General features: G+C 40.0%; 1 protein-coding gene across 1 annotated transcript in view; it reads left to right on the top strand.

The window, feature by feature from the left end:
- Positions 1–696: 696 nt before the first annotated feature.
- The window catches only part of LOC135478225 (mucin-2-like), a 97,301-nt gene continuing 85,590 nt past the window's right edge, over positions 697–12,407 (top strand). The window contains exons 1-6 of the mRNA XM_064758497.1: positions 697–1,037; positions 2,488–2,718; positions 4,550–4,614; positions 5,493–5,597; positions 6,762–6,929; positions 10,626–10,831. Coding sequence (XP_064614567.1) covers positions 697–1,037; positions 2,488–2,718; positions 4,550–4,614; positions 5,493–5,597; positions 6,762–6,929; positions 10,626–10,831 — 1,116 coding nt within the window. The remainder of the gene's footprint in view (positions 1,038–2,487; positions 2,719–4,549; positions 4,615–5,492; positions 5,598–6,761; positions 6,930–10,625; positions 10,832–12,407) is intronic.

Below are 12,407 nucleotides of genomic sequence, written 5' to 3'. Positions count from 1 at the left end.
AAATGGTTTGTTGTCATCACATTTAATATACAATAAAATTAAACCAATGTAAAGTGACCAGACCTTGGGGTTGCTTAGTCCACCACACCTGCTAGGTTCAGTCCAGGCAAGTAAGCAATAAGTGAAATACAAAGCCGATAACCTCGGGAACATATTTGGTGAAAGTACATCATATCAAAAAAGATTAAGCATTAATGAAACATCAGGTAGGAGTTAAGTCGATTTTAATTTAACTATGGCGGGTAGTGTTTCAAGTTAAGCCTACCAACGGTTTCAAAATTTTGGCGAAGTGCCAGTGGCAAACGGCTTTATTTTCAAGATCCCCATCTTGCTGTCAAATGACGACAGAATTTCATCCCAGGAGGAAATGTCGGGGTGTGTGTTGTCGCAAATGCTTCGGGCAGTAGCCTGGGGGGTCCTGTGGGCTCTTCTACCGATCACGACAGGGTAAGAATTTCACATCCACATATGCAGTGACTTTGGACTGTTTACTTTAATTTGAAATTTTCCAAATGCGCAAGGAAGCGGGGTTGTTAGGGTTATCTTGTCTGGACGACAGAATATGTGGTTCTATCTAGCCCGGACGACACAATATCTAGCCCGGACGACACAATATGTAGTCCGAAAGACACAATATCTAGTCCGGACGACACAACATCTAGCCCGGACAACACGATATCTAGTCCGCACGACACAATGCCTAGTCCGGAAGATACAATGCCTAGCCCGGACGACACGATATCTAGTCCAGACGACACAATGCCTAGCCCGGACGACACGATATCTAGTCCGGACGACACAATGCCTAGCCCGGACGACAAGATATCTAGTCCGGACGACACAATGCCTAGTCCGGACGACACAATATCCAGTCCGGACGACACAATGCCTGGTCCGGACGACACGATATCTAGTCCAGACGACACGATATCTAGTCCAGACGACACAATGCCTAGTCCGGACGACACAATATCTAGTCCGGACGATACAATATCTAGTTCGCGACAAGTTATTACTGCAAAAACTGGTGTGTTAGGGTTATTGCATTATACGCCTTACGATTTACAATGCGTATAATTATCTTGTAGGTAAATATGGACAAACCAACCCAAATCTCTGGGAGTCTGATTAATGACTTTTCATGAATGAATGTTTCATTTCGGCTAACTCATTTCATTCCGGGCTAAAGGCTTTATCTTCATCGCATTGAATTAGTGAGTGAGTAAGTGTTTGGGGTTTAACATCATACTTTACAATTTATCGGTCATATGACGACGAGGGAGGCCTTAGAGTGTATGAAATGTGCCTCCTTGTTGCAGGGCGGATTTCCACCGCTCTTTTATCTAGTGCTGCTTGACGGAGACGACTTATCGAAGGCAAGTAAGCTGCCCCGCCCGAGCCATTATACTGATACGGGTCAACCAGTCGTTGCACTATCCCCTTGATGCTGAACACCAACGCGCCAAGCGGACGCTCTACCAACTGTGCTATCGAGGCCGGTCCGCGCATTAAATCATAGTCTATTTTTTTAGAGTCGCCTATATCTAGCAGTCTGTAAAATCAGTCATACTCACTACCAAAATTGTCTTTAGTCAGCGACACGTAACAAAATAAGCTCTACGCATAAGCTCTAATATGTTAAGCGTCCATATTATTGCCAGGAAAATGAAGTTAGAACACTTTTTTCTAATACATTAGGTCCATAAGCTTGGTTTCGACAAGATGCTGCTGCCTCGGGTGACGTCATAATTATTCCAAAAACAATGGCATGCTGGAGATTGGGATGAGTTCAACATGTTTTGACGGAGGTCGACACCAGTTACCTGAACTGCTGTCGATTTTACTGTCAACCGTGTTTCTAACACTGTTATATTTGAAATTGTTAACACGTTTAGTATAATAAAACCTTAAAAAATTAATTTTATTTTTATTTATGACAGTATGGTTTTAAAGCTGGATTTTAGGAAACTTTGTTACAAAAGAAAATATAGTCTCTTCACTGAGAGTGTAGTATAGGCTGTGTTACTGCGCGAAGTTTGTTCGAACCGCACGTCTGTGCACATTACTCAGTTAACAAATTACTCTGCAGCCATTCCCCATTCCTGAAATCTGTTGACTGCTTCTTCCTCTTTCTTTGTTCTTTGGCGGATTGCGTTAAACGTCGTTTTGGGGAATTGGTCTTGTAATTGTTGACCTAGAACCTCCATTTTGGTTGACAGCTGGTAAACGAATGTCTGTTTCGACGCATAGGCTCACTCTAAATTTCTAAATGAGTATAATTTTATTATTAGTAAATGTGAAAAGAGTGTCCATAATATCTAGTAATGTTCTTCATGATTTTGTCTAATTCCGCTTAACCTCTGGTTAGGGGCTGTCACAAATGTACATCCTACCTCAAGCAATTGCTTACATAGTCCATACATCGCTCAAACAGTTAATCAAACAACAAATCACTCAGTCAATAATTTATTGCTTTACCTGTTACAGCCAGCACGTTTGCGATCAGCCAACCATTGTTAAGGAACCGCTGACGACTGCGTGTTCCGAGCTAGTCAACACCCTGATAAATGGCTACAGCCTCGATGTGGAGGCTCTCACAGACACGCAGGCGTACCCGGGGTTCGCTGACGTTAACACCACGGACCAGAACGGCTACCGCCAGAGGGCGCTATACTACATGGCTCACCCAGAAGAAAATGCTACATGTGCGTTCTTCAAGTAAGTCGACACGAGCTCTCCGTTCTGATGATAATGTTTTTAAAAAAATAGTGTTAGCTCTTCCTTAAAATGAATAAATTACACCACGACTGTACGAAGACACGTGTCCCGTAGGATGGAGATTTATTTGATGGAGACGTGAATTTAATGGGCAAATTTTAGATAGCAATCTCAAGAGCTTTCCGTTCTGCTGATGCGCTTTTGTCGGATTCAGAATAATGTATTCACTGATGCATACATTAAATAAACATGAAGGTCTGCAGCAACCAGCGGATCGTCGTTGCTTTCCCCCGGGCTCTGCCCGGTTTCCTTCCACCATAATGCTGTCCGCCGTTGCATAAGTGAAATATTCCTGAGTACGGCGTAAAACACCAATCAAATAAATAGATAAATAAACATGTAATGGCGAAGTGAAGTGTTAAGGGACGATGAGTGGTCATGGGAAAAAATACCAGATATAGCTTGTTCTACACCTCAAACGTTGTCTAAAATGTGGCGAAAACAAAATAAAAATAAGGTCAACTTCAGATGGAATAGTTTGAAAAGTTATTTGTGAGTATGGTCTTCAAGATGTTTTCAGTTTTTATGTAAGAAGAAATAAAAATTTTGAAAATATTGTTTGTATGGTGGTAGGCCTATATATGTCAACTTCCTGATAAATTTTCATATGAGGGTGTAATGCTTAATGAATTACTTTTTGCTTGGATTTGATCCTTTCTCCTAACAAACAGGTAAACCAGAATGTTAATTATATTTATTTTTCTTAATATATTTTATAATAAATATTATCATAAGTCAAATTTAACTCACGTATTTGAAAACAAAAAGCAAATTAACATTCACACAGATTTAGCAGCATCACATCTGGAACAACATTATGCAAATATGATAGATACCAAAGGTGATCCCTAATATCCACCATACCAAAGTTGTTTTCAAGTGTCATTTCTCCCCTTAAAGAAAAATCGACAAAAAAAAATACTGAAGGCCATATTTACAAATAGCTCTTCACAATCTTTCATCTGAAGTTTACATCTTTTATGAATATAAAAGTAAGTAATTTGAGTAAAGACACCAACTTAGCTTAATACCTTACGTATTTATGTCGGTAGAATTTACTGACAAAAAGATGATTTTAATTATCTCTTTGTTTTACAAAGAAATATTGAAAAGCAACTTTTTTGTTTTTTAGGGTTAACTACACGAATAACAAAATTTGGGTCCAATAGTTCCAAATAAAGTTGCTTGTAACGATCAAAATTTGAAGATTATTTTTTTCCTGCTTTCATATCATTATTTGAAACTCGAACGCTCATGATTTCCATCATGATTTCCCGCGTGGCGCGAGTGTCAATTTTATTACAACACAACATGCACCAATTTCTTATCGCAGCACGAGAAACCAGATATGATGAGCTAAAAACACCAATAAGCCGAGTATTCATTTCAGGAGTCCCGTGAGTTCACGCTGATATGGATAAATATACATCTCGTATAGCCGGGTGTGTTGGCCCATCGGCGCGAGAACCCCCACCTGTCTCGTACATATCTGCGTGAACTCGCAGGACTCCCGAAAGACAGAATCGGCCTATTTCGATATGTTCATACACTGTAAAAGCTAATGTTAAATTTAGTGCTGCTACAAAAAAGTATGTTGAGGAGCAATACCCCATCACATCAACAAAAATATTCTGTTGGAATAACAGATCAAGTTTATTATTATAGCAATAACATATTCTGTTTTACCATCACTGAGAAAAACATAGTATTCTGTCATTTTAACAGAATAGTTTTTAGAGTGTAGTTCACAGACTGATATTTCTCTGGGCAGACTGAAGAAAGACACGGTCCAGGCTTGCTGTACGGGATGGGGCGTCATGCCGAACTGTGATACACGTACGTTATATTCTACTGTGCGCTGGTTAAAGGCACTATAAAAAAGAGCAGTATTGTACTGATAAACCGAATTTTCCACCATAAAACATATAAACGCATATGTGTCTATACTTTTAGACAAAAAAATGCGAATGTATGATGTGCGAATTTTATCTTCTTACAGCTTGGTTTCCTCCCATCATAACGATGGCCTCAGTCACATAAGGGAAAATATTCTGGTGTACGCTGTAAAACACCAATAAAATAAATAAATCAAATAAATATATCCTTACAATGGAACATATGTGTTAAAACGTTAATATTCACATAAACTGAGGAACATGTGCTTTTACAATCTTACACTGAGAAATGTATGTCCAAAAACTTAGACCCATGAGAAAAGATTTATACAATGGATATGGTCATTGTATAAATGTTTAACGAGAAACGTCGTCGAGAACCAAGTGTTTCGAATTTGACTAGTACACTGAGAACCAAGTGTTTCGAATTTGACTGGTACGCTGAGAACTAAGTGTCTCGTATATGACTGGTACACTGAGAGCGATGTGTTCATATTTTGACTGGTACGCTGAAAACGATGTGTTCAGAATTTACTTCGTATGCTGGAAACAGTGTGTTCAGATTTTGACTCGTACACTGAGAACGAAGTGTTCAGAATTTTATACTAGGCCAAAAAAAAAACAATTTTTTGTAACGCAGGCCTGCACCTAAGACGCTGACTTCCTTCAAATAAGTGAACAGTATATTTGACATAATCAGATAATAATCGTTGTCAGATGCATGCAAACGTTAAAAAACAAATGATAGAAAAGAAATCAGAGACGATCTGTTTATCACCAGTTGCTAACTCTAAGAATCTTTCTCATTGTCTGCCACAGCAATATGTGAACCAAAGTGCCAGAATGGGGCTTCTTGTGTGAAACCGCAGACATGTGACTGCGTGGCTCCGTATGTTGGCCAGGCTTGTGAGGACGACAGCAGCCGTGAGTGAAAAAAATTGTGCTTTATGGTTTTTCATTCTAAGGTTTTTCAATAATTAGTTGTTCACTTAAGCACAGTGACGTCAAAATGAATATTGAAGAGGAGGAAAGGAGGGCAAGCCTAAAACATGGCGGGACTTTCGATGTGCCTCGAATCGGTGGATCTTGTTTACAGGGACAATGTTTAAAACCGTTTTCCACTTTTCGAAAACTTTAAAAAATCTAGAAAAAAGTTAGATTTCAACACAGTTTGTATAGCTTTTTCATTTAAGTACATAAATGTACTATTTGACTTGGCCTGGCCTGGAATCAACGACTGCAAACTCTTCCAAACTCCTCATGGCCGGGGGGGGGGGGGGGGCATCCAATTTATTATTAATATTGGCAGGTTCGTTCCAGAGAGGGAGCAATAAGTGTGTAAGTATGTGGGCTATGGTTTTCAGCCATACGTGCCACATGTCAGTGGAGATGCTGTCTTCATATGGCTGTCGGAATTAAGCAAACGAGAAATCAACAAACAAGCTGTAACTATTTTTCACATGTCTGCAAAGTGTTTATTCAGGTATATGTTGCAGTCATTATACTGCGAAGACTGCATGATAAAACTATACTCATTGTGAAGTTGCAAACTTCGCCAACTAACCCAAAGTGGTTTTGTCTCTAAAAATCAAATTAAAAACACGCACATATTGAACTGAAAGCTGCCCTTTCTAAGCAAAAAGTTTGAGAAAATACGGTTTTCCTTAACGTTTTACCTGAAATACTCTTGCAGGAGACTAAATGATAGACTATACCTTGACAAAGATTACCGGAAACGAGCAGCTTATTACCAGGGTTTCAATCACATGGACACACGAGGAGCGGGTTCAAACCAGGCTTTGGCCCGCCTTCGTATGTGTGCAAAATTCAGTCAGACAAACATTGGGAACATTTCTAGCCTAGGCAAATCTATCCCAAGCTCTCTGCTGTCCCCACAAAACTACGTCTCTGCTTCACGATCCCAACTATGCAGAAACTGCGACACATTACAACAAAGAATAGCATTACAGCAAAGAAAAGCATTACAATAAAGAACAGCAGTATAACAAAGAACAGCATTACAGCAAAGAACAAGTTCCCCTCTCAACAAAAACTTACCTTGACAACATTGTCCATTCCTGTCCACAGTCGTGACTAACACCTCTGGCCGATTCTGCTATGAGTCTACAAAGTGCCTGGGTCAGAAACCGGAGGGCGTAGCTGACGATCAGCTGATGACGTATGAGGACTGCTGCGGGTCCCACCCAGGAGCCAGAGGGTGGGGACTGCCGGGACAATGTACACCGTGCCCAGAGGGTGAGTGGTTAAATATCGGTAAATAGGTATGTATGAATTTGAATGACCACGAATGAGTATACGCGCACATGGGTGTATGTGAATTTGAATTATCACAAATGAGTATACGTGTACAGGGGTGGGTTTGAATTTGAATTATCACGAATGAGTATACGTGTACAGGGGTGTGTGTGAATTTGAATTATCACGAATGAGTATACGTGTACATGAGTGTGTATGTCAATTTGAATTATCACGAATGAGTATACGTGTACAGGGGCGTGTGTGAATTTGAATTATCACGAATGGGTATACCTGTACAGGGGTGTGTTTGAATTTGAATTATCACGAATGAGTATATGTGTATATGGGTGTGTGTGAATTTAAATTATCACGAATGAGTATACATGTACAGGGGTGTGTTTGAATTTGAATTATCACGAATGGGTATACCTGTACAGGGGTGTGTTTGAATTTGAATTATCACGAATGAGTATCCGTGTACATGGGTGTGTGTGTGTGAATTTGAATTATCAGGAATGAGTAAACATGTACAGGGGTGTGGGTGTGAATTTGAATTATCACGAATGAATATACGTGTACATGGATGTGTGTGAATTTGAATTATCACGAATGAGTATAAGTTGTACATGGGTGTGTGTGTGAATTTGAATTATCACGAATGAGTATACGTGTACAGGGGTGTGTGTGAATTTGAATTATCACGAATGAGTATATGTGTACATGGGTGTGTGTGAATTTGAATTATCACGAATGAATATACGTGTACATGGGTGTGTGTGAATTTGAATTATCAAGAATGAGTATACACGTTTATAGGGATGTGTGAGTATAGGTGAGTGTTGACGAACATAGGTGAGTATAGAATGATGTGAATGTGTTGGATTATGTGGATTAATGCTTACTAATACATAAAATAGGTGGATCGAGACGAGAGAATGAAAATCTGATGGTGTCAGGGTAAGTCAGCATGTGTTAGGTCAGACTGGAGTATTTGAGGTGAGATTAAGACTAAAGGGTGACTGAAGATGAGGAAGAGTTGTCCTGGGTTTGTACTGACGAATCTAGATGAGTAAGGGTGAATGACGATAAGGAAGAGTTGTCCTGGGTTTGTACTGACGAATCTAGATGAGTAAGAGTGACTGAAGATGAGGAAGAGTTGTCCTGGGTTTGTACTGACGAATCTAGATGAGTAAGGGTGAATGGCGATGAGGAAGAGTTGTCCTGGGTTTTGTACTGACGAATCTAGATGAGTCAGAGTGAATGACGATGAGGAAGAGTTGTCCTGGATTTGTACTGACGAATCTAGATGAGTAAGGGTGAATGGCGATGAGGAAGAGTTGTCCTGGGTTTGTACTGACGAATCTAGATGAGTAAGGGTGAATGACGATGAGGAAGAGTTGTCCTGGGTTTGTACTAACGAATCTAGATGTGTAAGGGTGACTGAAGATGAGGAAGAGTTGTCCTGGGTTTGTACTGACGAATCTAGATGAGTAAGGGTGACTGAAGATGAAGAAGAGTTGTCCCGGGTTTGTACTAACGAATCTAGATGAGTAAGAGTAAATGGCGATGAGGAAGAGTTGTCCTGGGTTTTGTACTGACGAATCTAGATGAGTAAGAGTGAATGGCGATAAGGAAGAGTTGTCCTGGGTTTTGTACTGACGAATCTAGATGAGTAAGAGTGAATGGCGATGAGGAAGAGTTGTCCTGGGTTTGTACTGACGAATCTAGATGAGTAAGGGTGAATGACGATGAGGAAGAGTATTCCTGGGTTTTGTACTGACGAATCTAGATGAGTAAGAGTGAATGGCGATAAGGAAGAGTTGTCCTGGGTTTGTACTGACGAATCTAGATGAGTCAGAGTAAATAGCGATGAGGAAGAGTTATCCTGGGTTTGTGCTGGCTAATCCAATCCAAGGGTGATTGGATGAGTAAGCGTGGGTTAAGATGAAAAAGGGTGATTGGATAAGTAGGGGTGGGTCTACATGAATAAGAGTGATTGGATAAGTGGGGGTGGGTCTAGATGAATAAGAGTGATTGGATAAGTAAGAGTGATGGATGAGTAAGAGTGAGTCTAAATGAGTAAGGGTGATTGGGCTGGTCTAGATGAGAAAGGGTGATTGGATAAGTAAGAAAGGGTCTAGATGAGAAAGGGTGATTGGATAAGTAAGAACGGGTGTAGATGAGAAAGGGTGATTGGATAAGTAAGAACGGGTCTAGATGAGAAAGGGCGATTTAATGAGTAAGCGTGGGTCTAAATGTGTAAGGGCTATTGGATAAGTTAGGGCGTGTCTAAATGAGTAAGGGTGATTGGATAAGTAAGAACGGGTCTACAGGAGCAAGGGTGATTGGATGAGTAATTGCGATTCTAAATGAGTAAGGATGATTGGATAAGTAAAGGCGGGTCTGATTGAGTACGGGTTATTGGATAAGAAAAGGCGGGTCTGGATGAGTAAGGGTGATTGGATAAGTAAAGGTGTGTCTGAATGAGTAAGGGTTATTGGATAAGTAAGGGCGGTTCTAAATGAGTTAGGGTGATTCGATAAGCAAAGGTGGGTCTGGATGAGTAAGGAACAGGCTATCATTGTATCTTCAGAACAAAATTTTAACAGAATTTTCAGAGTAAGATAAAATGAGTATCGTAGTCATGGGTGAAATTATAGTTTCAAATAAAGTGGTTGAGATTAAGGCGAACTTCTAATTGGTTTTGATTAATCACCATTAATTATCGCTTTTGACTTTCTCTTTTGAGGACGGGAAGAAGATTTAGCTTAGATACTGTGGCCACTTCCACAAAGTTATTTTTGAATAAGGTCAAAATTTGCAACAGCGTTTTTCAGCTTATTTTTTGACCCTAGAAACTAAAATATTGACCACTTCATGACAAATACTTTAGAATTTCAACATACAATACAAAAAAACTAAGCTTTGCATCGAGGCTTTAAATATTGGCCTAAGTTAGAAATGACTTTGTGAAATCAGGTCTAGAACTCGGTTGAGATCGTAATCATGACACTCACCATAAGGAAATAGCCCATGTGCTAAAGTCGATAATCGTTACAATGGTAACCCGCTGATGATCACCATTAGGGAATACGCTCCTGTAATCGAGGAGTGGCTCGTGGTCTAGTGATTAAAGGCGCTTGCCTCTCAATGTGAGCAAACTAGCCGTTTGTTTGCCACAAACAGGATAATCTGTTTACCAGTGTATAAGAGAAACATTCTTGAGAGTGACGTTGAGCGTCAATAAATATCTGTAATCGTGGCTCTCATCTCGCCTGGCTCTAGTGTCCTGGACTGGACTGTCAAATGAAGCTGCAGTATTAACATATCCGCGTTTTCAGCGACATACGAGAAAGACACAGAGTAGTTATATGACGAAAACAAGCCCAAAAAGAAATTTTAAACGCAAACAAACACAGCCCACCCCAATTGTTCTAATTTTGGGGGCAGATATTAGAAGTGCTAAATGCAGAATATTACATTTCTTTCCCAGCTTTCTGGAAATGTAAAGACTTGAGTATTTTGTTCATTAGATGGTCTAATCATGTGAGAAAAAAGAAACTACGTATTCCTGCTACATTTACATGTTTACTGACTAAAAAGAGCACACTAGGTATCCGAAAAATTTAAAGAAATAGAGTACCGGTATATTCAATTCTGTGGTTAAATTCAAAACATTCTTTTTCTGTCCAGGTGAAATCGTGAGCTTTATAAATCAGACCCATGATTTGTCGTTTGCCTCGTGCATCAGTTTTGGGCCGAATTACTACCGAACGTTGGATGGAAGGACCTACTTTTTCGACGGCAAGTGCACCTACTTGGCCTTGTCGGATGAACTTAGCACCTTTTCTATCGAGCTCAAGCCGGTTGGGTGCGAGCACTACGCCACATGCAGAAAGGTACGAGTCAATTTACGAGCTGTGAAACGCCTTGTCCTCTGCACTATATAACGGTCAAGAGGTCAGTGATGTTATAAAATGGCTGCATTGACCCTCATATATAAACATATGTTTTTGTCAAACTGGTGAAAATAAATAAATAAAATGACAATCTGACAATAGTAATTAGTGACCGAAACACTTTTAGTGAAATGTGAAATTTACGACCTTATTAAGGAGCACGGATGTAAACTAAAACATTGGCCATCTTAAACTTATGATTAATTTATTTATTTGATTGACGTTTTACGCCGTACTCATGAATATTTCACTTATACGACGGCGGCCAGCATTATGGTGGGAGTAAACGGAGCAGAGCACAGGGGAAACCCACGACCATCCGCAGATTGCTGACAGGCCTTCCCACGTACGGCCGTAAACTTATGAGGAATAACAGACTATCTCTCGGTGGAACAATTATGGCTGTCATTCCGACCAAGTAAGAGATATTCTGCATGCATACATCAGGGTAATTTAATTAAAGCTTTCGACTCCAACCAGTATTCACATTTTGCTTGTCAAATATTCAACATATATTCTCAATTTTCTCCAGTACTTACACTGTTATCTCCCTTTGGGGCCGATACGAAACATCTTCCCCTAGATGAAACTGATCGCCTTATGTGTTATGTTGTATTCAGTTATATATGTATTCTTTCACTACTGGTAAATAGGATCAGTTTACTGTTACGTCACACTGATTGTTAGATTAAAATCAAATCAAATATGCGCGAATGTGAGTTGTAAGTATACTCAGCTCTAAGTTTACTGACGTATTACCTTGGCGTCGGTAGCAGTACGGCCATGGCTATATTTGAATTGAATATGAATATATTTCGAATTGCTTCCGGCGCGCATGTATTATGTGTGGGGAACCTTTCACCCCTAAATAATACTGGACCCAAACATTGTAGTATATGGTGTATTCCTTCCACCGTTGCCATTTACCTATGCGGTTGCCATGTGTTCAAGTCCAGCTCAAGCGGGCTTCCTCTCCGGCTATAAGTGGGAAGGTCTACCAGCAACCTGCAGAAGGTGATGGGTCCCCCCCCCTCCCGTCACCACCACCACCACCACCACCACCACCATAATGATGGCCGCCGTGAAATATAGGTGAAATATATTTGAGTACAGTGTAAAACAGCAATCAAGCAAATAAATAAATAAATTAATAAATAAATAAATAAATAACAAAGCATTCCCTCCTTTGAGATGATCATTTATGGGCACAATAGTAACGTAGTAATCATGTATTACAAGAAAACAGCGGTCATTCCAGCTTGGACACGAGTCGCCATTGCGCGGAAGATTCTCATTCAAATTTTTTTAGGTAGGCCTATGATGAACTTTGTGCTACGTTTTGGACGTATGAATTTGACAACAATAGCTGCTCATGTACAAGACAAACGACAAAAAGGCAGAGAGTAGTATGAATTGATACCCACTGGAAGTCAGTGTGCACTGAAGGTCCACAATTTCGTTAGGGAACTTTCATTCATCGTGTTGATCAAGATCGATACGTTGGATATATGAACAG

This window comes from Liolophura sinensis, chromosome 11, assembly GCF_032854445.1.
Source record: "Liolophura sinensis isolate JHLJ2023 chromosome 11, CUHK_Ljap_v2, whole genome shotgun sequence".
Classification (NCBI taxonomy): Eukaryota; Metazoa; Mollusca; class Polyplacophora; order Chitonida; family Chitonidae; genus Liolophura; species Liolophura sinensis.
This window is presented reverse-complemented; position numbering and strand designations above follow the sequence as displayed.